This window comes from Rhipicephalus sanguineus, chromosome 3, assembly GCF_013339695.2.
Source record: "Rhipicephalus sanguineus isolate Rsan-2018 chromosome 3, BIME_Rsan_1.4, whole genome shotgun sequence".
NCBI lineage: Eukaryota > Metazoa > Arthropoda > Arachnida > Ixodida > Ixodidae > Rhipicephalus > Rhipicephalus sanguineus.
Window position 1 is genome coordinate 116,554,984 of NC_051178.1, and position 25,353 is coordinate 116,580,336.

At 43.7% G+C, this 25,353-nt stretch overlaps 1 protein-coding gene across 5 annotated transcripts in view; it reads left to right on the forward strand.

The window, feature by feature from the left end:
* LOC119386996 (rap guanine nucleotide exchange factor 4) overlaps positions 1-25,353 on the forward strand; it is a 387,003-nt gene that overhangs the window by 357,898 nt on the left and 3,752 nt on the right. For 4 of the 5 annotated variants that reach the window (XM_037654297.2, XM_049413333.1, XM_037654300.2 and 1 more), the window contains 15 exons: positions 5,589-5,656; positions 7,101-7,179; positions 9,617-9,726; positions 11,028-11,113; positions 11,285-11,363; positions 12,141-12,285; positions 13,070-13,167; positions 16,069-16,223; positions 17,555-17,701; positions 18,545-18,642; positions 20,514-20,639; positions 21,767-21,945; positions 23,235-23,529; positions 24,323-24,377; positions 24,714-24,768. In XM_037654297.2, coding sequence (XP_037510225.1) covers positions 5,589-5,656; positions 7,101-7,179; positions 9,617-9,726; positions 11,028-11,113; positions 11,285-11,363; positions 12,141-12,285; positions 13,070-13,167; positions 16,069-16,223; positions 17,555-17,701; positions 18,545-18,642; positions 20,514-20,639; positions 21,767-21,945; positions 23,235-23,529; positions 24,323-24,377; positions 24,714-24,768 — 1,775 coding nt within the window. The remainder of the gene's footprint in view (positions 1-5,588; positions 5,657-7,100; positions 7,180-9,616; positions 9,727-11,027; positions 11,114-11,284; positions 11,364-12,140; positions 12,286-13,069; positions 13,168-16,068; positions 16,224-17,554; positions 17,702-18,544; positions 18,643-20,513; positions 20,640-21,766; positions 21,946-23,234; positions 23,530-24,322; positions 24,378-24,713; positions 24,769-25,353) is intronic. The other variant, XM_037654296.2, reaches the window with a different exon arrangement.

Here is a 25,353-nt window from a genome sequence, read left to right on the forward strand (position 1 = left end):
CGCTTAAACAAACATGTAGTGCAGGACTTGTAGGCAATGTTCATATAGCATTCACATTGTTGTTTTTGTGTTCTACGTCGACTTTTGGACATTTTGTTAAGTTCTCTTGTACTGAAACTGTGACTAATCAAAAACACCGAAAGGAGTCGCCGCAGAGCCTCGCGACAGGAGCTGCGCTGCTTCGAGGACCAAATCCGCATGCTATTCGCGATAGCCGTTCTGGTTAAACAGTTGAAGGGGATAGGTAGGGGCACTTTATATAGAGAGTTGACGCATGCGTAGAAGTTACTCTGTGTGAAATGGCGTTAAAGAAATTAACACACTTCTAGCTTGGCAAAGAAGACCTTGAACTGAATAGGACGCGTGTCTAAAAGAAACGCGCTTTGTGTGATCAAGCTGACCGCGTTTGAAGCTTTTAAAAAAGCGCGATATTAGTCGGTCACATTGAAATAGAGTAGAGAAACTGGTTATCAGGCCAAGATTCCGTTTGTGTGCATGTGTGGGCGGTGGTGGCGTATGATGGGAGTTATTATCATTTTTTTTTTGCACACGCTCGATGTCGTCCCTTAATTTGTGATTTACATTATCCATTTGTGCATCCTAGTGCAAAGTTGCGTCCAACAGTAGCTCGTAAACGAAATGTCTTCATTTCTTGGCGCTGTTGCAAAAGTTGTTTCACTTCACTGCGAACTTCTCAAAGTCGTTGCTGCATTATCGCGGAATCCACGCGGCTTATACGCATACGCATATACACGCGCATTGCTGTGACAGCTGCCTTTTACGCGAAAGAAAGGTGAAAAAAAAAATGTGGAAAACGTGCACACCAAAAGCCGTTGCTGCGCCTCTAGAAATCATAGAACACGTGTGACATTTGGCAAAGCTAGGTATACGCGAATGTATGTATAGTCGCTTTATGAAAGTCGGTGCTGTCCTCATTCCTTTCGACGCACCTCTTTATAAGAGACCGTGTGAAACGGCATGACAGCCTGTCGGCCTGGCGTATGGGGCCTGCGTGCAGCTTTTTTTTTCCAACACGCGTTTATTATTACGTTTTGCCGCATCTCTTGGCACTGGCATGCAGCTGAACCTTCTCTGCGTCCCCGTGTTATTTAGGCGTCCGAAAGAGTGCGGCGGGACTGTCCAAACGTCGCTTTCAAAAGCGCCTTTCTCGCTGTGAAAGTGAACATGTCGGACATCGTCGCGAAAATGCCCGTCGGCGTTTACTGCTTGTTTTTTTTTTTTACGTAGGCTCTTTGATAACGGCTGTACATACTTATTACGATTGCAAAATTGTGGGCATGCTGCGCGTTCGTGTTTTGAAGATAGCGAGTGCCTCTCATTCGTTTTTGCTCGTGTTCGTTGTTAAGCTCTGCTTTTTGTCAGCGTGGAAAATGCTGTCAGGAATTACACTTTAAATCTCGAAGCTGGAAGTATGGGCGTGTTTCCGAAAATGGCTTGCTGCATTGCGGCTCGGCATGGTTTCGCAGACGCTGCTTGACAAAGTTTCGCGCGTGACGTTTCACTCGTTAGTGCCACTTATCCGCGGATAATCGTGAAAGCGAGAATGTGTCACAGTAGTCGGGAGGGGGGGAGGGGAAAGGGAGGGGGGAGTTCCTGTCAATAGATAGCTTGCACGTGACGTCATGGACGCAGCTTTTGAATGTACTGGTACTCCACGATGGTAGTTTTGATGACAAACAAATTGCGTCAATGCGAAAACGATGTGGCAGGAGCGTTAATAGCATTAAAATAGCATTAATGCGACATCGCAAACGCCGCGTCTCCACATGCTAGTGCTCCAACATGGTGGTGTCAGTGACGTCAATGCAAGCCATCTATACACTAATATATCATTGTTGATACAACTTTCAGGGTTCAAAACTTGATCGTGGCACAGCTGCATATTCAACAATTTTGTTTGTTGCTTTTCCTTTTTTTTAAGTACGCGACAGCTGTTAGGAGCTTGATAACTGCGTCAGGGTTGACCAGACGTCTTCGTCGTTAAATTTTTGCGGGGCTTTACACAAAGTGGAATGTTGGAATGGTGGCTCCTTGTCATAGATTTTTGGACGCCACGTGTATTGTAGCTCGCGAAGACGGCGCTGTGTGCCTCGCCTTGAAGAACATGTTCTTGATAAGACTAACACACTGTGCAAACATGCTGCTCTCGCAGTAAACGAGTTCAAATCAACGAGAATGTCTGAACCTTGGTAGGGCAATTTTTTTTACTGTAATGATGGAAGAAAAAGACTGATCGCAATATCGCGCAAATAGAAAAAGAAGTCAGTATTCAGGATCTTTTGTATTACGACGAAAATATCACACAGACTATAATTCTATCTGCGACTATCTCACCGAGCTTACGATAACTGCACTGATTAAAGCTGCGTTCTTTTTCCCAGTGTCGATTGCCCACAATCAGGAACGAAAGAAAGAAACAAAACAGCCTCCAAAGGAGTCCTACTATCCGTAGCGTATCCCGTCAAAATATAACAAAAAATTCCGGGCGAGTTATTTAGCTCTTTGGTCGTCGGAGAGGTTGCAACGTTGAAAGTCGTGCGCGTGGTCTTCACGTCGTTTGTGCCATATGTCGGAAACTCCGAGGCCTGGACGCCGCGCTGCATCTTTCTTCCATTGTTCGTGCTTGTGGAAGAAGGCAAAGGTGGAGTAGCTACTCAAATTATCTGCCATTTTTTGTAATTGACGTTTTCAGCTGATAAAGACCTTCGATGAAAAAATGGCCTCGCTTATATGTTTAGTGTTTGCCTCGTTCTTTGAAAGAACGTGGCCTTGCTTTCGGCTTAAGCAACGTTGTTAAACTTACAGACATGTTATGTCTTGCCGTTTTTATGACTCGTTTTTATGAGTCTCTGGCTGGAAACCTTTGTTTTTAATGTTGATAGTGATGTGAAAAGAAATAGTAGCGATTTTTGAACGTAGGTATGAAGTCGCGATGCTTGTCTATTTCCTGTGGTTCTATTGGTGTTTCAAACCACTTTGGCTTTCTCGTCATAAACTCGTGCCGCACTGACATATTTGCTTTTCTAATTTACACGACCGTATAGATTTCGGTGCTAAATGTGATAGAGCTCAATATACGACACATCTAGCTCATCATTATTTTCATTTGTGTGTTTTTTTCCTTTTTTTACGAACTAGCGAAAGTGCCGCAGTCACCGAAGGCCTTCGATGACGGCAATTTCTTCGCCTTGGCGTGCAAAAAATGCTTTGTTAATGAAATAAACGAGTTCTTAATATAAAACGAGAGTAACAGCTAACCGCTATCCTATAGCAGATTATACAGCGCTCAAAATTATCCCTCCCCTGTTTTTTTTTTCTAAGAGCCAGGATTTTGCTATTTCGCTCGACAAGACAACAGTTACAAATATTTGAAAGGCCCTCGTGCCTTGCCATAGTAAACATTGTTCCCTTTGTTTCTACTATTTTCAGTCATTCCTTTGTAATGGCTTTCCCTCTACCATCCCTGTAATATTATGATACTTTAGCTGAAACATTCGCTACAAATGGAAGGTTTGCACGAAGGGCACATTGCAGATTGACAATGACGGGCGGTTTCTTAAGATTCGTTTTTCTTCAGCAAGGTACTCCTTTTTACGGCGATTCGACACCATATTGTTGACGGCAGCGCCGGCATATTGTTGACGGCATGCCACTGGGCATCATTACCCTCACGAGCACTTCATGATGCCACCCACTCACCCCTTCCTAATTGCAAGGTAGCAAAACGGAGACTTCCTTTGGTTAATCACCCTATCTTTCCCTTATCTTTCTCTCCCTCTATTTTTCCGTGATTTCCTGGCTATTATTTTCCAAACTGACCTTATGCGCAAAGACAAAACGGAGATGAGAGGCGTGACTCAAGGAAGTTGTATTTACAGCAAGTATGACCGTCGACCACCATTGAAAATTTATTGAGGACAGCGACAAAATAATGAAGGTGCTTTCCAACATTCGTTGAGGTCGGAGAGAAACGTTGAGTATACGACCGCCGCTTGTTTGTGAGTGAGAAGCTCTGAAGCAGTCGGAATGACCACGAGCGGAAGACATGATCGATTAGACGCACGTGGAAGGTTGTCGTATGATGGATGGATGGATGAAAGAACTTTATTGAGGTCCAATAGGTCGTGATCTGGCAATAGAATTCCTGGATGTGAAAGCCTGTGAAATGCGTTTTTGAGACGAACTGTATAACTTATCCATAATATTACTAACAGCGAAAAAAAGGACGAGGGACCCCAGAAGCTTTCCAGGTTGGCTGCAAAAACCACTTCCCTAGAAAAGAAGGAACCTGGTTGGCAGGTGAAGCATCGAAACCGTTACACGGAATGTGTAGAGGGCGTGATCTATAGCATCCCGCTGACGTGCGGAAAACAGTACGTCGGTCAAACCGGCCGATGCGTGAACGTCAGGTTGCGCGAACATAGCAACAATGTTCGGCAAATGAACAGTGGGCACTTAGCCCTTCATTGCAGCACGTGTGACTCTGCTGAGTGAAAACCCCTATTCGAGAGATGCCGTGTGGTGGGGCGATCTGCTTCTCAATTAACGCGGGAAATAATTGAGGCTGCAGAAATCGCGAAACTTGGCGATAAGGGCGTGAGTGTCCCGTCCATCGCCTTGATGGAAAAAGAAGTTCGGTACATGTCCCGTGCGCATGACCACCGCAAGTGATGTAGGCTGACAACACTGTTTTTTTTTGCAAATAAGTGCTTTGCAATCTTTTTGTGCACGTGCCGTTTCCTTATATTCTGTCTCGTTTCGGAAATAAACTTCAGTTGTAAGTCAGCGCTTGTCTGTGATTCTTCCTGGTCCCTCGTCCTTTTTTGCGCTGTTAGTAACAGTATAACTTAAGAAGGCTGAAGAGAAGGCGTTTTGTTTATAATTGAAGTTAATTATTTAGCGTTCCGCTAGTCAGTATTGTGGATGTCAATATTGAAGTTGAATTTGAAGTTGATGTTTAGTCAATATTTGGCGCATATATACAGAAAAAGGTCCCATAGTGTAATACAGTGTAGGGGGACCTTACTGCAATGTAAAAAAAACACCAATTCTATTTAACAGCAAAAAAAAGCAAAATATACAGAATACAACAAAAAAAATAAAAAGCGTGGGCGATTCATAAATTTAGGTAAACAATAATGCAATGGAAAACATAAGACGATAAGGGTAAAGAACTGTAGCAGAATACAAAGCAAACAACAATCAGAACGACAGAGTTTAAGTAGTGTTTGAAGAACATTCAATGAACGGCAACATAGGTTAAACGTGAAATTGCGAAGCTGATGTTTACATGACGGTACAGAAAAAACACAGTTAATGTTATACGGCAAATAATTCCAAGTTTTGATGAAAACAAAGGCTTGTCTTTGAGAACCATAGTTAGTTCGTACCTTGAGAAATAAAAGAAATGTTATTTAAAATTGTTATTTAAGGAAAAGCGCGTAATGTCTGAGTTAGAAAGGTTTTGGATGAGAACAAATTTCAGAAGGCTATGGCCTTTAACTTCTCGATAAGCAAATGGTGATAACTGCTTTTTTTTTTCTCTCTCTCTCTACTCATGGCTGCAGGGCGTCGTGTGCACTCTGCACGAGGGAGACGACTTCGGCAAGCTGGCGCTCGTCAACGATGCACCACGGTGAGAAGACATTCACAATGCGCACGCGCATTAATCCCTATTTCTCAAGATTTTCAAGCGTAATTGACAATATTGGTATATCGTGCCTGTCAGAGGTACTGCTGTTCTCTTTGCGGTTGGTGGTTACGAAGTGACAGTGTAGCAAGAATAAGGGTTCATTTTAACGTGCGCTAAAGGAATGAAAAGCTCCCAGTAAAAGTCGGCAGCAAGCGGTTTTGGTGCAACAAGGATTTTTTTATCGTCGCCTGCTCTGCAGACCAGAGACGATCACCTCTGAGTTTAACAGCTTCAGTAGCGTCACCTGTTGTAAGCACTGCGGTGAGATTCGTAATTACAAGTCACTGGTGACGAAAACTGTCTTTCGTGGATGGTCTCAATAATAATTTCAGCAAAAGCAGCATCGGTGATTTTCCCCTCTTCAGCCCCGTGTACGGCATCACTTAGCGTGGCTATCCGACGTCAGCGCTTGTTGACACTTGGAGCACTTGACGATGTCAATATTTTCAAATGTGACATTTAATTTGTACGTTTAGCATATTCCGAAACAGGCCCGTAGCCAGGAACTTTTTTTTTTGGGGGGGGGGGGGGGGGATAGAGAGGCACTTGCTAAAGGCCTTGACTGTTTGAGGAAAACACATATTTTCATTATTTATTGCCGGTAACACGACCCCCTCCATTGAAATTCCGGGGGGGGGGTGAGAGGGGGGGGGGGGGGCTAGGGCACCCCCCCTGGCTACGGGCCTGCTCCGGACAAACTTAATCGTAATTAATCGAAAGCTACTTGTTTTGATTCCGGTGAATAAAATATAGGCATTTTTAATTTAGTGCGTGAGTGTTTAGTAACACTTGTTCAGCGCATTGCTCGTCTGCTCTGTTTACCTTGTAATATCCACTTTATCATATTCGCTACATTGAATATGATATCTCAAAAACATAATTAAGCTGATCAGGCTTCATGAAAAAGGAGTTATAAAATTTTTAACGTGTCATAATGAAGTTACAGTGGCTTACACATTTTATCAAAGTACTGACCGAATAAATCATTTCATACTATTTAAGTTATGCCTCAAATAACATTTCATACATTTTCTTCGTGAAATGAACTCTCCAGGAACAGAAAATATGGGCAGCGTTTTTTTACGATTTTCGCTTAAGGCATAACTGTTTGTGCGCACTTTCTTTCTCCGATTTCCGATTTCGAAATTCCAATCTTCGTTTCGCCGTCGTTGACCCGCTCTGCCGTCTGCGCAAACGAATGTTTCTCTCGGCAAACTCGGCAGCGTTTCGCTGTCTTTGTTGTACCATTGCTACACAGTCACACTGCAAAGGTGACATTTTTTTACTGACTCGCTCTTTGTTCCGCCTTTGTTCCTTCCTCCCCTACCCTCTCCCTCCATTTTTTTTCTCACCTCGTCTTCCTGCTTCCTTCCCGACGCCTTCGCAGCGCGGCGACCATAACGACTCGCGAAGACAACTGCCACTTTCTGTGCGTCGACAAGGAAGACTTCAACCGCATCCTGAGGGTGAGTGCTCCGCCGCTTCCACCGCTGCTGCGCCGTGCGCCCGTCGGTCGGTTTGTGTGCGTGCGAGGCTGACCGCTTCGCATGGCTGGCTTGCCATCTAGGCCTCGGCGTTGTCTCCGACCAAACAGAGCGCGAGCACTGACGCTCGCGCCGTGTGGATGTGGCACTGAAATCTCGCTGCATTTCGGCGCTGGACAGGCAACAACGAAGGGCGCACGCTTTATGTAGGCCGAGTGGGTTTGAGGGAAATCGCATCGAAAGGGGAAAAATTATCATCGAGCCTAAAAAAAATGTTGGTGCGAGAACTGCGACAGACACTTTGAATTTGTAGAGGATGTCATAGAGTGCGAATTTGGACAGACTTTTTGAGTTCATAGAGGTATACAGATATATTTGAAGAAAAGAAAAAAGAAAAAATGAAACCCGTTTAATCGCTACGTTTCTCCAGGGAGAACTCAACGTGAGGCCAGAACTACTCGGACTCCAGAAAATCATCGCAAGAATCTAGTCAATTTTGAGAGGGAATGCCGGAAAGATAGTCCTTATGTTTGAGAAAAAAAAAGCATACGGAATTATAGCAGACTCTGATGGCCTATATTATTTATGCGGGATATTAGGAAAAATAAGTGTATTTGAGAAGGTTATATGAAACCTACTCAAGACAATATTAGGCATGTTACAGTGACACGACTGGCGGTCTAAACAAATGCAACAAAACAAGAGAAACACACTCATGGGTGTTTATAGAATACGATGTGTTAAAACATCATAGGATGTCTACGTCATTTGACCGATTGAGTTAGCGCAGGGCACGGTTCAATTAATATGTATCAACGAGAGTCCTTTATCTTGCCCTGTATTTCAATTATAGTCGATGACGACGAGGCAACACAGAAAATGTGAGCTGTCACTTTTGAGATATTTGATAATAATACACCCGCGCGTGGACCGCAATTCTTCGATTCTGGCACGATTTTGTTCGTGAAAAATAACAGTAACGTGGCCTACTAACTACGACCGCTGAAGTGTATAGGCGATACGGGTGACTGGCTTTTTCGAACGCGGTCGAGCGCGAAAGCGAAAAAAGAGAATACAACGCCTGCTAGGCGATTGGAGAGCCATGCGAATGAATCAGTTTTTTTTTTCACTCGTTTAACACGATTGCGCTTGAACACGTCGGCTGTACGGAAGTGCAGTCTCACTCGTGCTTCAATAGATTCCGTTATGGAAGTAATGAAGTACTATCGTTTTTGTTCAGCTTGGACACGATACAGCATTGTCTTTACTTAAAACCAAGCACGCTGTAAACGTGGTAAAGAAATAATAATGTATCGCAAAGAAATAATAATGACTGAGAAAAGGAGTCGCGGAGTGACGTAGTAACAGGCAGTTTTAGAATAGGGTAGGCAAAGACAGCGTTCGTTGCGTACGTACGCTATTTTCGTCGCTTAACGTGGGTACCCTAGAGGATAGCGTGTGACGCATGCGCTGTGGTTACAAACGCTAACGCAAAGCTTTGCGTACCCTAGTCTAAAACTCTCTATTCTTTACGCCATTTGTAGAGGTTGCCGACGATGTGCGGTGTAGCACGCGGCTCAATCCGCCACGTCACTGTGATAGTTGTATGAATACTTTTTACGGGATTGCTTTGTGATAGGCGTCAGGGAAAGGAAAACCAGTGCTTGCGTTGGGTAGAAGGTTAGTGTGTTGCGTGCGTGCCCTCCTTCAATGCGTACAGAAACTGTCGGTAGCCTGGAACCGCCCGCCCCGTACAAACCCTTTCCTATATAGGCCTTTCTGCCGGAGGGCCTCACGCTGAACTCCGCGCGTTCGCGTTTCGAAGTCGCTCGCCTCCGAGCGAAGCAGAGTCATGGAGGCGCGCTGCGTCGAGTGGCTGGCATATGTGTACTGCGGTGAAATTGCGTGTGGCGGCCCGTGCTTTTGTGACTCTACCATGCTTCGGCTGGGTTGTGAAGGTGTGAACCCGTTTTTGTGTAGGAAGCGCGCAACGCTCGCTCATTTTATGTCGTTAGCAGTTTCTTATGGCAGGTGATACCGGCGTCAAACGAGGCACTGCTGATCATGATCGAGCCCGATCAGGATGAAATTTCTCTACTGGTATTGGCTCCCTTTTACAGCTTGCGTAAAGGAGCCAATCGCGGTCGTGAGGTTCGATCGCGATCAGCAGAGAGCGTGTGACAGCGTCATAACAAGTTTGAAAGGAATAATCTTGTTTAGCATTCAAAGTGTTTGTTTGGCCTATTTAGTATAAAATGCTAAATTGGCATTTGATGCAGAAAAAGAAAAAAAAAAAACGGAAAACCCTCGTACCGTACGACGTTCTCGTTTAAATGTGGCCTGAATGTACATTGCTGCGTTACTGCGTTTCACTGTACTATCATACTCCGAGAACCCACTTCTTTATTCTGCTTTGCAGGACGTGGAAGCGAACACAGTGAGATTAAAAGAACACGGCCAAGATGTTCTTTTGCTGCAAAAGATACCAGCTGACGCAAGGAGCACTAATGGTGCCCATTCGCATTACAAGTGAGTACATTATTATGAATCATAATACGATAGCATAAAGATATGTAAACACTACACGCATAGCCTAAGTACTGATGTCTAAGCACGCTATCAACTGTTTCATGGAAGGGTATCGCAGTAGAGAGAGTTTTGCCCTTGCTATTCAAAACCTGATTCCTTATTGAAACGCTATTGGGGTTCTCATGAGATCAACAAAGTGTCATTTGTGAGGAGGAACAATAGATCAGTGGGCATCGTCATTCAATAATACACATCTCGAACACTTCGCAAAATTATTTTCCGGTTCCCTACTTTGAAGCTTTCACCTTGCTAAAGCGTTGACGGTATTAGGAAAGCGGCGAAATGTGGCCGTGGTTTCATAGTCATCGTGTTTAGATAGTGCCGTGTGTGTTGTTCCGCTGTGATTATTAATTTAACAAATCCTCCCTCGATGATTGCAAGTGAGATAAGGGACTGACAAACAACACGCTGTACCTTGGAAGGCTTGCTCGAGAGAACTTGTCATCACTTGAAAGCAAACGTGATAAAACTGCCGACAGCTAGTGAAGGCCGTCTGCGTTGAGTCACGTCTTGTCACGACTTTAGGGAACTAATCATCGTTGGGATATAGATAATGTTCCTAAGAGCGGGGTAGACGTCTCTGTTTTCTTTACTGCAACTGCGGAAAAAGAATTGCGAAGTTTTAGACGCAAACGGTTCCTGTTCAGTCAGACCAAAAATATTTGATGTTTTCTGTGTTTTGTGTTCCGCACGGGTACTGGTTAAACTTCGTATATCGCATGTCCGAGCGCTGAATCAGAGGAAGTGTGTGATGGAGCAAAAACTGTCCTCCGTGAATAGTTTATATTTACTTCGACAATATGCATCTGTGACTACTTAAGCAAATAACGTTTCAGAACAGTGAATATTCGCTACTTTATTTTATTTTACTCTGTATGGCTGAAATGCACTAGTGCAGGATGGATCTTGTATATATATATATATATATATATATATATATATATATATATATATATATATATATATATATGCCTGTGCAATGGACGGGATGCTGTGTTTCATTTCACGCTTATCTTTCGCCGTTCCCGATGACCATATCTTGTTGACAATGCAGCAGGGACAACAGTTAAATCAATGACAAATTACTTTACAATGCATATTGTAAATAGAATTCCTGAAATGCCTGCTGCAATTGTCAGAAAGGTAAGGGTACCACGTGCGTAAGCTGAATGTTGCTGGCAGTTCAATGCACGCGCAGGCTCTGGAGGGTTAAGAGTGTTTGTTTTTGTTTCTTCAAATAGATATATGGTCATGGCCGGAACACCGCAGAAGATGTTGGAACATCTATTAGAAACTCGTATAGACACAAGAACAGAAGAATCCTCAGGTACGATAAAAACTTACCCACGTTGAACTTTAGCTGCCACTCTGAGGTATTCTTAATATTCTCATGAAATGGAACGAAGAAATAATTGCCGCGGGTTTGCATGGGGTCTTTTTGCTTCACGTGACATTCAGGTTGCATTGAACTATACCTAATGAACTATCTTCTTTTCAGATACCTTCTTAGAAGATTTCCTGCTAACTCACGTCATATTTATGCCAAGTCATCAGCTGTGCCCTGAACTTATGAAGCAATATCCTTTTCATCGATGTGTGAACGCAATCTTAGATTAGTGTTCCTTTGCAGTTAGACGCCATTTGCGAAACGAGCCGACAGAAAACTGGGTAATTAATAGAAACATTTAAACCATGCATGCTCATATATTTTTTTTACAATGCTGTATGAGTGATGCATGTCTACGGCTGTAGATGTTCTTGTTTTTTGTTTCTTTAATGCCCAACTCGGCAGTTCTGTTATATTATGTTCACATCTCAAGCTACCTGCCTCATCAGACGCTGGTGGTTTTCAGTAGTCATCACAACCAAATTAAGACGACAGAAACAATATATTTCCTTTGTGCGAAGATGGCATCATACGTTGTGACGGTGGCGTGTGTCGTAGATTGAGAGAGATAAAAGAAAGGATCTCTACTATTCAGTCCCATAGACTTCAAGAACTTGAACAATGTAGATAGTCTTATGAGATGACTTATCTTAAGAGCAACCGGTCTAGTACTTTTTCTTCGCATAATGAATGGCTGTATCTTTTATCAGCTTTAATACAGTACACAGAGACTGAAGAAACATTGCCCTACATAAGTTAACGTTTGTATCACCCATAATATACTATAATATGGGTATAAGCAAGATGTACCGGCATTAATGTGCACGGTGCTCTTGCTGAGGTGCACCCCAGTAGGGGGCAGGGGCAATGCACCATGAAATGCATGCAGCACATCTTCTACTATAAAGTGGTGGACGTAGGAGTGGTACGAAGATTTCAGTGTTTTGTCCTTAATGCCATCTCCCACTTATCGCATCGATCTTGCGAATTCGAGGCAGGAGAAGGAATTCATCCTCGCAAACAAAAGACGGGTTGTGCAATTCGCCAACAGCTGGGCGCTCACTGTCCGGGAGGCCTTTTTCGAGGATCCAGTCATCCAGGCTTTCGTAGATGTAAGTACTCAAGCAAACTGTTGTATTCACCTCATTGCGCGTTTTTGTCCGGATAAGTACCGCTTGCGTAGGCGTAGTAAGTAAGCGCTACATTTGTTATATCGAAACAGGTAAGTATTGCTGAGCTTTTTGTTTATTAAACGAGCATTATGTGGAGCACAAATACATTCGGCTTTAATATGTCTTTTGAGAATTCCAACATCACTGAAGCGCACGGCTCTTATGATTAAAACACACGCGCTGCTGCTAGATTTCTGGCTCTCCTGTACTTCGTCGTTGAGTGCCTTTAAATGGCTTGAACAGTGGAAACATGATAGTATTAGGCGTTAGAACAAATTTAGAGAAAATGCCTTGTCATTCGGAACACAAAGTTACCTATGTCAAGGCAAGTTTCTAGCGCAGCAATCGCCAACCATGTTTTCTTAACACATGTTTTAGCGTCGACTATTGCTGAAGATTTTTAACGTTGCGTAACGCCAAATACAATAAAAGGTAAATTGCTGATGTCCTATTCCTAAGTCCATCATCCTATGTCCTATCATCATATGTTCATTGCAGGATGAAGACCTGCTCCAACGATCTGAAATTCATCCTATGCTGTGCGAGCTATTATGCGATTGTCGGAAAATGAAGTTCATATCGCTCTGCAATTCACTAATTAACGTTTAAATAATTATGACTAATTACAATCCTACTGGAAGTTCTCGCTATTCCGTGTAGCGCGCATGCCACGAATGAAGTTGCTGAAGCATACTTGAGCGCGGGACATTTTCTTGCTTTCCAGGAGCTCTTGAAGGCGGTCAAAGAAGACAGCACCAAATACGCAGGCTGCCTTCAGGAAGAGCTCAGGACAATGACGAGGATCATGGACTTGCAGGAAAAGTAAGAAGAGTTGCCGTCGCAGTAGAGTAGCCCTGCACTTTCTTTCTCTCACTTCTTTTTTCTTACTCTTTCCTCGTTATCCAATGCGCATGGTCCGCGCTGTCACCGAAATGAGCTTCCAAAAAAAGATTAATTGTTGATGTTTACTTGCCTAGGACAAGTTTAATTCCCTTCGTTGCAAATTCAGTTTCGCCACATTTCGCCATGTTCATAATTGGCAAAAACACGCAGCTGGAGGATGAACTAAGGGTACGAGATTCTTCAGGGAGATTTAACAACTTCACAAAAGACTTGGAGGATGCGTCAGCTTCGCCTTCAAGAGTAGAACGTGATATCGTAATCGGGCCCCGCGCGCATTGAATTCTCATTTGCTAGCCTGGGCTCGGTTCTCGGTGCATGCCTCAACCGTGCCGTAAGGAAACGAACGGCTGTGCGCGTAAAATTGGTCGTTTCAAACTATCCAAGAATGCCTACTGGAACTACAGTTGTTCAGTGCCCACTACACCATAATTCTTCCTTTTGCGAACCAGCGAAGGCCCCACTAAGCGCGCGTAAGGCAACACTCGAACCGACGCAGCTGCTCACGTTTGTTGATGCTTTTGCAGCTGATGATGATTAAGTATGTCAGAGCGCTTTGTAATGGGTGGGCCTTTAAAACATCCACTCGTTGCGCAATTCACATGTTTTGACGCACGGCGCGATTCTACGCTTCTGCCATGCAATATTACATGCGTTATGGAGACTCATTCCACTACACGGCATTCATATAGAGTTTTTTTTCCTAAGCAGTTTCAAGCAATAGTGAGTCTCTGTGGTAGAAAACCTGCTTTCCATGCAGACGGCCTGGGTTCGATTCTCACTCGAACTTAGGATTTTTATTATGTATTTTATTTGCATCTTTCTCTATTTTTCGGTCACGGACTAGATGGTAAGTTTTCGCTCACAACCAACGACGCCGACGCCGACACCGGAGTTTCTTCGAAACGAGATCTTTAACGCTCTCGCGTTAAAACGTGGGTTCTGCTCGAGAACTCTGTACAGGGAGTTAGATAACATCCATAATTTCACATCTAGAACACGTAGAAAGCACTTGAGAAACATCCCCAATTTTAAACGTCGTGAAGAACGAAGGATGTAGTAAATGAGTGACGTAACGACGTACTAACCCCCTCCCCCCCTTTCACTCCTATCCTTAAGCATCCAGCCATGCGAAAATCCTAAAATTCCAATTCCTTGTATGAAACGCTACGCATATTATCCTGCAGCACAGGTAGGATCAGAAGTGTTCGAAGAGCTATTTCCCACGTTTCATATTTTACTATTCTCATCAGTGCTCTTGCTTTTGATGGGCTATTGTGACGTGCGCGATTGTGCACACAACATGTGAAGGGGCTACACGCGACAGTGGTGTTATTGTGCAGTGGTAATGTTTAACTTACAACGGGACACTGTACCGTAACAGCCCCTTCAAGTGCACACCGATCGTCCTATATGTACAGGTGGCGCGAACGGCTTCAAGTGGCGGAAGTCGTGTACACGTTGTCTGGTCTCGGAGTACGCTTTTTCCGTTTTCGGAACGGAAAACATTTTTGAGCACTTCTGCAGCCATTCTAGATTATCCATCAGCAGTTGCAGACTTCCTTTCCATTTCAGCGCTGATGCCTCCCACTCAGACAGTTTATGCAGCGGATGCGATAAAAGGATTCGCATGCACTCAAAGGAGATACGCAAACCTTTTCTTGTCACTGTAGATAGGGTGTGCTGAAGCTGATAAGGTGAACCGTGGGTTGACACTAACACCAGTAAACCAAAACGATGTATAGTCAGCGCAAAAACGTCTGCGGGCTTTACAGATACGTTAAACTGATACACCGTGTTGGCCTCACGCGTTGAAGGAACTTTTTCGCGTTCATTTCGCCTCCTGTTTTATCGAACGTCTCCTCTTATGCACGTAATTGCTTGGTGCAAGGAGTCACGTCATGAATTACTGTGAATTTTCTTATCAATAGCGTGAGTTTCCGATGAGGTGCACCTGCAGGCGCGGACACGCTCCGACGGCTTGGCGTCGCTTGCATATCGTGCCCGAGGCCTCCTTTTCGCCAACGCTGAAAAAAAAAAAAGCTTAGCTAAAACTTGGTAAATTTTCATTCTTTTAAATAAAAATAAAATGTATTTACACTTGCATAATACACTGCAGTTACCGAAGCGACGCCAGTGTAACAATTTGTCTGTTTCCACTTTAGGCATAGTTTTCAAGTTGTCGCTTCGTTATTGTTTGCTCATATTTACGAACGTGTAGATAGACCAGCGGGCCGCTTCGCAGCATTATCGTTAATTCGTTTATAACGTACCCTGATGTTAGGTTTCACAGATATTCAAGAGAAGCGCTCGGTAACACATCATAGGTGACTTAGTCGCGTGACCAAGCAAACCTTTACTGCTCTTTTCTCACTCTTTTCTACTATTTCTGCGAAGAACTAAACGACTGCATTTGCGGAATCATCTTGGTCACACTTAGCGTGAACGAAGGTCTGTCTGGTGTCTCTGCACGGAAGGCAGCGAGTGAGGCCGTGCAGCGAGGCAAGCTTCCGCAGGTGAAGTCACGCTTACGGAGATTGGGCTTCGTGTCGTCTCCTACACCTCGCTTCACGGCAGTGCAGGCTTGCGGGTGCAAATGGTGTAGGAAACGACATGAGGTCACGTGTCCATACGTCACTGTGACTGCGACGGTCCGCTTCTATACTTGACCGCGTGTTCCGTGTCAACGCTAAGTGTGATCGAGATGGTACTTGACCAGCTGCCTTTTCTTTTCCTTTTCCTTTCGTTGCTGCTTAGCAGCCGCTACCTGAATGCACTGCACGCCGTAGGCTTTGAGAAAATTGGCTGGAAAAAGTGCCATAGTGTATTTCTTTTCAGATACGTGAAAGAACACGAGTGCGCGGCGCCGCAGCGTTGGAAAGTGGGGCCCTTCGGCCACATCCGTCACCTGTCGTCCGGGAGCACGACGTCTGAGGACACGGTCGACGTGCATCGGCCCATCAAGCCCAATGATGAGAGTGAGTTCGCTTCTCACTTCTGCGCTCTCGGTTGCGTGAGTAGGAGTAGCAGGTATACGCGGCCCTTCTTTACTGAACCCATCTGTCACGACTACGGCAAGTGTATTTTACCGTTTCCCCGACAGATGGCGCCACGCTTTTCTAGCATGACAGGTGGCATTAGGAATTACTCAAACTTAAAACCGACTTGAAGCAAGGCATTACGCCGTCTTAAAACAAACGAAATGCCCCGCCCCATCCCCTCCCTTGACCTTGGTGGCTCACAGGTCACCGCCCCGTTATAAGGGGGGCTCAGCATCCATTCATTCATTCATCTAACCAAGGCAAAAGAAAAACAGTTATCGGTATCTCTGTAGATGGCGCCCACCTCTGATGCATTGTGGGCGAAACTGGTACGGATTGCATGAAAGCGTGAAATAAGGTTAACTAACGATTTGACAGGCAGAGTCGCGTTTATCATGTACTATTGTTTATGAAACTGTCAGTTATATGAAGACTATTATCACCGAATTTTCTCGCTGTCAAAATACTCGGCCGTGCATGCTGATGTGAAATATTCATCCTATTCATCCTGTTCATTTGTAGATATTGTTTCTCTGTATCGCACTTTTAGCAACCGGTGTGATGCGCTCCCGCAGGCCACTTAATATTCTTTTTATCTGTTTGCCCAAGAGGTCACTATTGATTCCTTTATTCTGATTCTTTGTAGAGCAACGGTTAAAAACGAACGAGAAGCTAATGCTGATAACTTCTAAACGACTTCAGATTAGTAATTCTTGCCTTTGATTAGGTGCTCATTATATACTGCGTAAAATATTGCCCTTTCGTTGTAAGAAACTGTTAAAGTCATAACTTCCGCTTATCGAAGAGATACATTGTAAATGTAGAGTTTGTGGAGACTCGTAGAGAGTCTAGACAGTCTTTACAAAAGAGGCCATAGACTGGCACCATAAAAAAAAAAAAACTTGTGAGTCGAGATGTCGGCTATATAATTCTCAAATGACGCTAGCGCTACCAATCAATACGAAATAATTGACGATACGTGTAAAGTAGAGCGGCGGATGAACTTTCCTCATTAGATTCAGGTTCGTCGTAAACGTTTGTTCTTTGAGCGTCGCTTGTCTCTCTGGACACAAATATGCCCAACATAGATATGAATTCCATGCTTTTTTTTTTTTTACAGTGTTTAGTTCATCGCAAGTTTCTAAGTGAAAACGACAAACTAGTTTTATATCGATATTGTGTAGGCTCACTTGTGCCTCACAAAAGTTACAACATTACAGCTCACGCATAACATTATTCTTGCGGGATCACTCTTTCCGCTGTTGCAGTAATCTTCAGGGTATACTGTGCCGACCACACGTACACCACACTCAAGACTGCGGTGAGCGCAACGGCCGAGTTCATCAAGAGAAACGCTGCCGAAAAGTTGAGCCTCAAAGATGACCTGGTGCTGGTTGAAGTGAAATCTTCAGGAGGTGCGTTTGTTCTTGTTGGACTAACAAATAAAACGAATAAAAGTCTGCGAACATTCGGTAATTTCTAATAGTGTCCGATTGTATCTTCGAATGAAACAGCCCTTATAAGTGAATACTTATGCATTTTAGTAGCATACGAATATTTCAAAATGTCAGAACACATGAGAATAAACACCAAATTAATACCAAAGTGTGCTAAATGTCGTGCCCGCGGGCATGGCACAGTCATAAACACGAGAGGGCTTACGTGATGCAGCATGCTAGTACGCTTGGAACACCAGGCTTACGGGTTCCATAGATATCACTCGATCTGTAGTAACAAACAGCTCTATACACCCGATAATCTGTCCGTTTGTTGTTGATGTTTGATCAGTGGTTTTAAAGCTAAAACTATAAATACCGAGATTGCATCATTTATATCTGTTTATTATTTTATATTAAAGAAAAAAAAAGCTGTTGATATTCGAAAACTACCGGAGAAGTATTCAGTATTCAAATCGATTCGTATTCAAATTAACCTCGAAAATCGGTATTTGATATTTGCCCATATCTACTAAACAATCTTTGCTGTAATTGGCGTACGGAATGTTGTGGAAAACTAAGAGCTCACAACAGTTATGCGTTTGTACAAAAAGGGGACAATGCTGCCAATTTTACTATCTAGCGAAATCTGTCATTCAAGTTTCTGCCTAAAAGAAGCCTGAAAGTAAAAGAGTCCGATATAATCGGGTGCAATACCAGTGTAAGGTCCACAAATGAAACAACGAATTGAAATTTAACACCGCACAACCGTTTGGTCGAGCGAGAAATATGTTACAGTTATGGTTTTTTACTTCGTTCCAGAACGTATCGCATTCAAGGACTCTGAGGTGAGCGTACCTACCGGTCTGAGTATCAATGGAAGGGTCTTCATTTCGCCGGCAGATCACCTGGATGCCCTCGTGAGTTGCTGTTTCGACCATTGTTTACTGCTTGCGAAATGTTAAAAGTTACGATATAAAAAAGGTGCAGTCGTAGCAAATGACGTTAACACAACACTGGTCGACGTGTTCGACCAATCGATGAAATCGACCAACAACGCGCCCAGAAAAGAAACGCGGCATTCTCGGCGTAGAACCGTCCAAAATAACGTTTGTCAGATTACGCTGTTACACTTGTGGTAGTTGAAATCAGCCAAATGGCAGACCCGTGGGTTGCTAGTTTTTGCTCAAAGTTTTGTTGAGTTGTTCGTGATAAATCATGACTGCGCCTTCAATGCAGTTCCCGATGTTTGATAAAGTAAAATAAAATGTGAAGTTTATCGCCCATAGCAACACACGGGTGTCAAGAAACCCCGTCACTTTTTATGCGAATTGCTTTCTCCGTTTGGGATACCTTAACGCAGGCCCGTAGCCAAGGGGGCAGGGGGGGGGGGCAGGGGGCCCTGATCTCCCCAGGAATTTTGATGACACATGGTGTTTTATCGAAAATAAATCATGAAAATAGGCCTTTTTCTCAAATTGTCAAGGCTTTCAGCAAGTGCCACCACCCCCCCCCCCTCCGAAAAATATTCCTTGCTATGAAAAAGCCATATGAGCGTTTACGTGCATATACCGCCTCCGTCCGTACCAGCCGTTGCCGCCGTGAATCGAACCAGCTACCATCTGCCCAACAACAGAGCGCTATAATCACTGAGCCAAAGTAGCTGGAGCAGTTGAAATTTATTATTCGGAGCTGAAGGTAGCAAAAAGGAAACTTTAGCAAAAACGTTATTGCCGTACGGTAGCGCGATAAGTCAAGAAAAAGAGAAAGAGAAATATAACGATAGCGATTACGTGGACACAGGAGGCGCACTTTTGCCTCGGCCATCGCCGTCATGTTCTGCATAAAGTGCAAATCGATAATATTGCCCCGCGCGTCGTATGCTCTGTGTGTGAGTGAAAGCGTGCGAAGGCTGTCGATGGGCACGGCTCAAGTTGAGATGAAAAGCGCCGGCCGGCTCCGTCGGGTGAGTGAGCATGAAGGTGTGCTGGTTGGGGGCTGCGTCGCTGGGGCAGCAAGTGAGAGCTTTGATCAAAAGGGCGTTGTCGCGCGCGCTATCTCGACTGAGATCAGCAGGTCGGCTCGTGCCGCTGTTCTTGCTGCGTTCTCATCGCTTACTTCGCGTTGAAGCGACAGATGGCAGGCAAACAGCTTCACTCACTGGAGCAGCCGTGTTCCCTTATGCCAGCGTTTTGTAGAGATACGCCAAATCGGATCCTGACGGAGTTAGCTGCTAGCCTTAGTTCTTGTAACATTCCAACATGTTCTCATCGCATTCATTGCTTCCTCCTTGCGGCGAAACTGTGACTTTCTGTCATCCACCTGTCTATAGGACTAATATATAAGTGAACATATATACTCGTATATCAGAAAGGAAGCTTTGCAGTTCAGAAAATTTTCGTCCTGATTTGGGTGGATGACATTTCTCTTTCATGAATTGTCCTGCATCTTGCGGGATTTGTCAAGACTGATTTACTGTAGCCTTGAATGAAGGAAAGCATGGATGTTAAACAGTTTATAATTACCGGTATGCTACCATAGACTGTGCAAAGGGATAGGAAAATGTGTTGGCGTAGGAATGAAGTATTTGGTAGGCACTGGTGACAGACCACCAGATGCTCGGCACGACGACATTTGGACACTGCTTGTGTCTTATTTAAAGCGTGCGTAGCGAAGTAAAAACAGCCAGTACAGCACTTGCCGCGGAGCTTATAATATCGTGTTTGCAGGTACAACTTTGCACGAGCCGGTGTTATCGGCTTACCTGCATTCTTTGCCGTGTGTATTTCAGACGCCTCTGAGCGAACAAGAGGGCCCGGCGGAAGGGACAGGTGCACTTCTGGAGACACTCAGCTCGCACGACATCGCCTACCACATGTCCCTCTACGACTGGCATCTATTCTCATGCATACACGAGGTACGCTCAAAGCCCTCTATAACATGCGAGAAATAATTCATGAATTGCGTAACTCATAAATAACTCAAATAAGTAACTCGTAAATAACTCGAATGATCGCCACCATCGTGTTCGTGATGATTTAGTTCAATTATGTCGCACTAATGTAGCAGAAAATGTCACTTATTGCGCTTGCTTTTATCTTTATTGTATTGCAAAAAAAAAAAGACATGAGGCTTCCAGGTCAATTTGATTTTTTTTTATATTTCGACCTATTCGTCAGCGTTCCACGCGTCCTTGGCCGATAAATATCAAGGACCGTTGATTAAAAAGAAATGTTCAACTTCTGCAGTTCTTTATTTATTTATTTCGTTCCGTGTTGGAACACCGCTAGAGGAAGCTTATTTGCTATATTGGTTCTCGTAACGTTGTTATATATCCGCCTGCAATTAGCTTCAATTATTTTGGGATATCACCAGCAGCGAGTGCAATGCTCTGCAGACGCTGGGTAGGGCGAATAAATAAGGATCCGCCGTTTCAGGTCAGTGCTATCGGTTAGCGTTGGCAGACAGCAGAGCCACTGTCCGCTTTCCCGCTTCTATAGGTGTCGTAGAATAGACAGCGGAAGAAAGCACAGGGCGCTTGCTTGGCGCATGCTGCTCTACATCAACTCTTGACATCGTGAATTGTGTTGTTGTTTATCGTGCCCTGCGTCAAAGTGAATCTAAAGCATTCTAGGCTTTCATAACACCTTATGTGGTTGCTCTATTTACGAACTCACAACTGGTGCTAGCAGTAAAGGAAGAGGAGAGAAAGAAAGGGAGGGATGTTAACAAGTCTAGAGCAACTGGCATGCTACTCTACACTGGCGAAAGGGAGGGGGGAGGTTGAAAGAGGTACACAGAAAGATATATAAAGAGAGGAGGGAGCACAAACACACAAAGCCTCAGTCCTCACAGTCAGGACATCACTATTGATCCATAACCGCCTTTGCAAGTCTTTTGTCTGCAAGAATTTCAACATTGCAGTAAAAATCGCACAATCATCCAGTAATCAGGATGAATAGCAACATAACTTCGTTATTGTTGGTCTTCCATCGGTGCATTGAATAACTGTGGTCTGTTTTGCTCTTTATTTTTACCTCGCAGTACGAACTCATCTACCAGGTATTCGGCAGGCATCAATTCCGGAAGATCATGTCCAACCTAGACGTGTTCCAGCGGCGGTTCAACGAAGTTCAGTTCTGGGTCGTCACTGAGATGTGCCTGGCGAATACGCTCAGCCGGAGGGTTGCTCTTCTGCGGAAGTTCATCAAAATCGCTTCCCAGTGAGTTGGCAACAAAATGTCAAATTTATGTATATCTGTAACGAGCCTCTTCAAACTACTGCAACGGAAGTAACGTCTCTGCTATTCACAATGACTAAATCTGCTCGGGTCGTCATGATGAAAAAAAAACAACAACAATAGCACAAGCCAGAATGAAAACTTATTTAGAGTTGAGGCTAAAACATGACTGCTGCACTGTATTCCAAATTCCACGAGATCCTTGAATGGGAACAAGGCTCCTGTCTGAAGACCAAAGCATTAGGTTTAAATAATTTCCATCTTGGTCAGTTCCTCTATTGTTAAGCCTGTGTTACTCGCAGCCATGTTTCTTCCCAATAAGAATAATATGAAATAGGTTTCGAGTTGTTAAATAGCAGAAAAATCAAGCGCCGGCCAATCTACAACACACACAAAGCCAAAGACATTTCGGTCCCGCTACGGGGACCTTGTTCACATTTCTCGGCGCTTGATTTTTGCGCCATGAACTTTCCCGACCAGAAGGGTTTCCGTCGAGCCCTGGACTTCATTGAGTTGTCAAATAATTCGCCCTCACCCTGCAATCTACCAGTTTCCTAGCCCAGTGATATGGCAAAATGAATGCCCGCCATAGCCCACATTTTGATCTCCCAACTACCGCATATTTTTTTTTACAAAGTAATCTCAGAAACCCGTGCGACTGTCTGTGCAGTTTCGTGCTACGTTCTGGCATATGAAAATATTTTTTGCATGAAACTTTATCCTAAATATGATTTCAGCGAAGCATACTTGCCAAGGTCGCCGTAGGAGTGTCTCGCAGCAAATGGCTGCGATAAAACACTCGGAAACATTATCTGTGTCTGCTCGCGTCATAGTGCCGAGGGACAGGCGATGTGTACAGTGTTATTACAGAGGCTGAAACATCGTCCACCATCGGAGGCAAAAGTTACGGGACAGCGACTCAAAAAAGAATCCAGCCCGGATGCTTCATTTGTACAACTCAAATTCCTGAGGTGTACGGGCTTTTGTGAAATATTTTAACACTCCCTGTTATCGATGTTCAGTGTACACGGTTACTTTGCTAGTGTTTGTTTCCCTTTCTCTCTCGCTACCTTCCCACTGTCCTTTCCTTTAGTCCCACACCCCCTTCCTCCGTGCAGTGTAGCTAACCGGAAATAGCTGTAGTTAACTTTATCATCCTTCTATGCATTATATATCCCCCTATCTCGCTGCAGGGATGCTCCAGACATTCCCAGCAAAGCGCATATTTCTCCAACCGTGCACAAATGCCTTTCGTGTTTTCTGGTTTGCAGCTGCCGTGAGTACCAGAACTTGAACGCGTTCTTCGCCATCGTCATGGGACTGAGCAACGTGGCCGTGAGCCGGCTGAGTCAGACCTGGGAGCGGCTGCCGGGAAAAGTGAAGCGCACCTTCGCCGAATTCGAAACGCTCATCGACCCGTCGCGAAACCATCGGCGGTACCGCGTGGCTGTGTCCAAGGTGCAGCCGCCGCTGGTACCATTCATGCCACTCCTGCTAAAGGACATGACCTTCTGCCACGAAGGCAACAAGACCTACATCGACGGGCTTGTCAACTTCGAGAAAATGGTGAGTTGCCGCGGTACTCTTGCTTCAATTACAGGTCACTGTCATGCAAAGTCGGCTGAATTACATTTTATTCTATTGCATTTTCACATACGTTCATTTGCACAGTGTGTAATGAGCACTGTAATTATTTTAGACTTAAGACTTAGCATGTTTCTATTGGTTTTCCTTCTGGCTTTCAGACATGCAAATCTGGGGTGAAGGCCTCGTCAGGAGGCATACGAGTCTCTTTTTGCCTCACCTCGCAGACATATTTCACATTATGTATATATGTGTGACATAAACAATTGAATTGAATTCACTTTTGGGTGCATGCTAGCGGACCCTATTTTTGAGAACGAGCATTCAATTCCAAGAATATTACACCATGATGATTCGAACATTTCTTTTTGGTGGCGCTTTTGACAATATTACCATTTAGACAGAGCCACTTTTATATCTGCACACGATTATTCTGTTAAGATATTAGACGTCCTATCAAGAAAAGCTTACCATGAGGAACTACTCATTTAGGCACTTCGAAACAATGCTACATGAGCATCGTGGCAGTTCAGCCTTGTTGATTTGTCGTTGTAGATGGTTAGCTACAGTTAAGAGTGCCGTTGCCAACTTGGAATCTTCACTTACAATGATATATGGCTCAGTCGCTGCGTCTTTTGTCTCTGTCTGGTATTTTTGGTTATTTCGACGTCAGGCGCCTGTTTAACGCTCCTTGTTATCACCTGCTGTTATCATATACTTACTCCTTTTGACTAATATTATTCTGACAAAAAAAATTTTCATTTTTTGTTTTCAGCACATGATTGGTCAGACACTTCGGTCACTGAGGCACTCAAGAAGCCAAAGACTAAGTGAGTATATTTGGCTGTCCTTTAGAGAATATTGTTTTTCTCCGTATACGCTTCACTATGAGTTCACATAAGACTGAACTACTTGAAGCACTGGTGAAATTGTAAGAAATAATATTGAAACGCTTTATAAAAATTCATAAAAATGTTCTGAAAAATGCCTTTGACAGTTTCATAACTATTCCATCTGAATACGTCAAGACTATGTCAACACAAAAAGCTTTGACTATTTGTAAAATAAAAAAAAAATATCATCTCCTCCCAGCAGCGATGAGGTGTGTAACAAGAATTTATTTGACATTCTTTTGTGAACTTTTATTTATATTTGTCTTTCTGTAGATTTGGAGCCACCACCACCAGGAAAGGCTCAGCAAGATGTTCGAGAGTATATAAGGTAGAGTACTGTATCAATTATTTGCCAGCATGTGTCACAAACATTTATTTATTATGCATTTGCAGGGAGATGTCGCTGGCTATATACAGAAGAAATGACTTATCTCCTTTTAATTTTCGTATGCATATCAAATTATAGGAAACTTTCAAATCTACAAATATGACCTAATTATAACACAGAAAAAAATAGAAAAATGGTGAAGATTCAGACAAATTGGCAAAATTGAAATGTTCGTGTTGGAGTATGAATGCCAATCATTGGTACTGCCACATGCTTAATTGAGCACTCAAGATGACATGCATTGAGGAATCTTGCAGTTAAAATAACAAAAGAGCTCATACGAACCAACATTCAAAAATAAATAGGAAACATTAAAAAAATAGCGTTTGCATGTGACAAAGTTTAGAGTAATAAGGGTCAGTAACATTCAATTGTTGTAAAATCTTCTAGAAACCATAAAATGATTCCATTATTGTACTTGCATTGTCTTGAAATACGTTTTGCTATATTCAGTGGCAACAAAAACGTGAAGTGACTTTTCTTATATAAAAACTTCATGTAAACAATAGTGTCATAAACATGCAG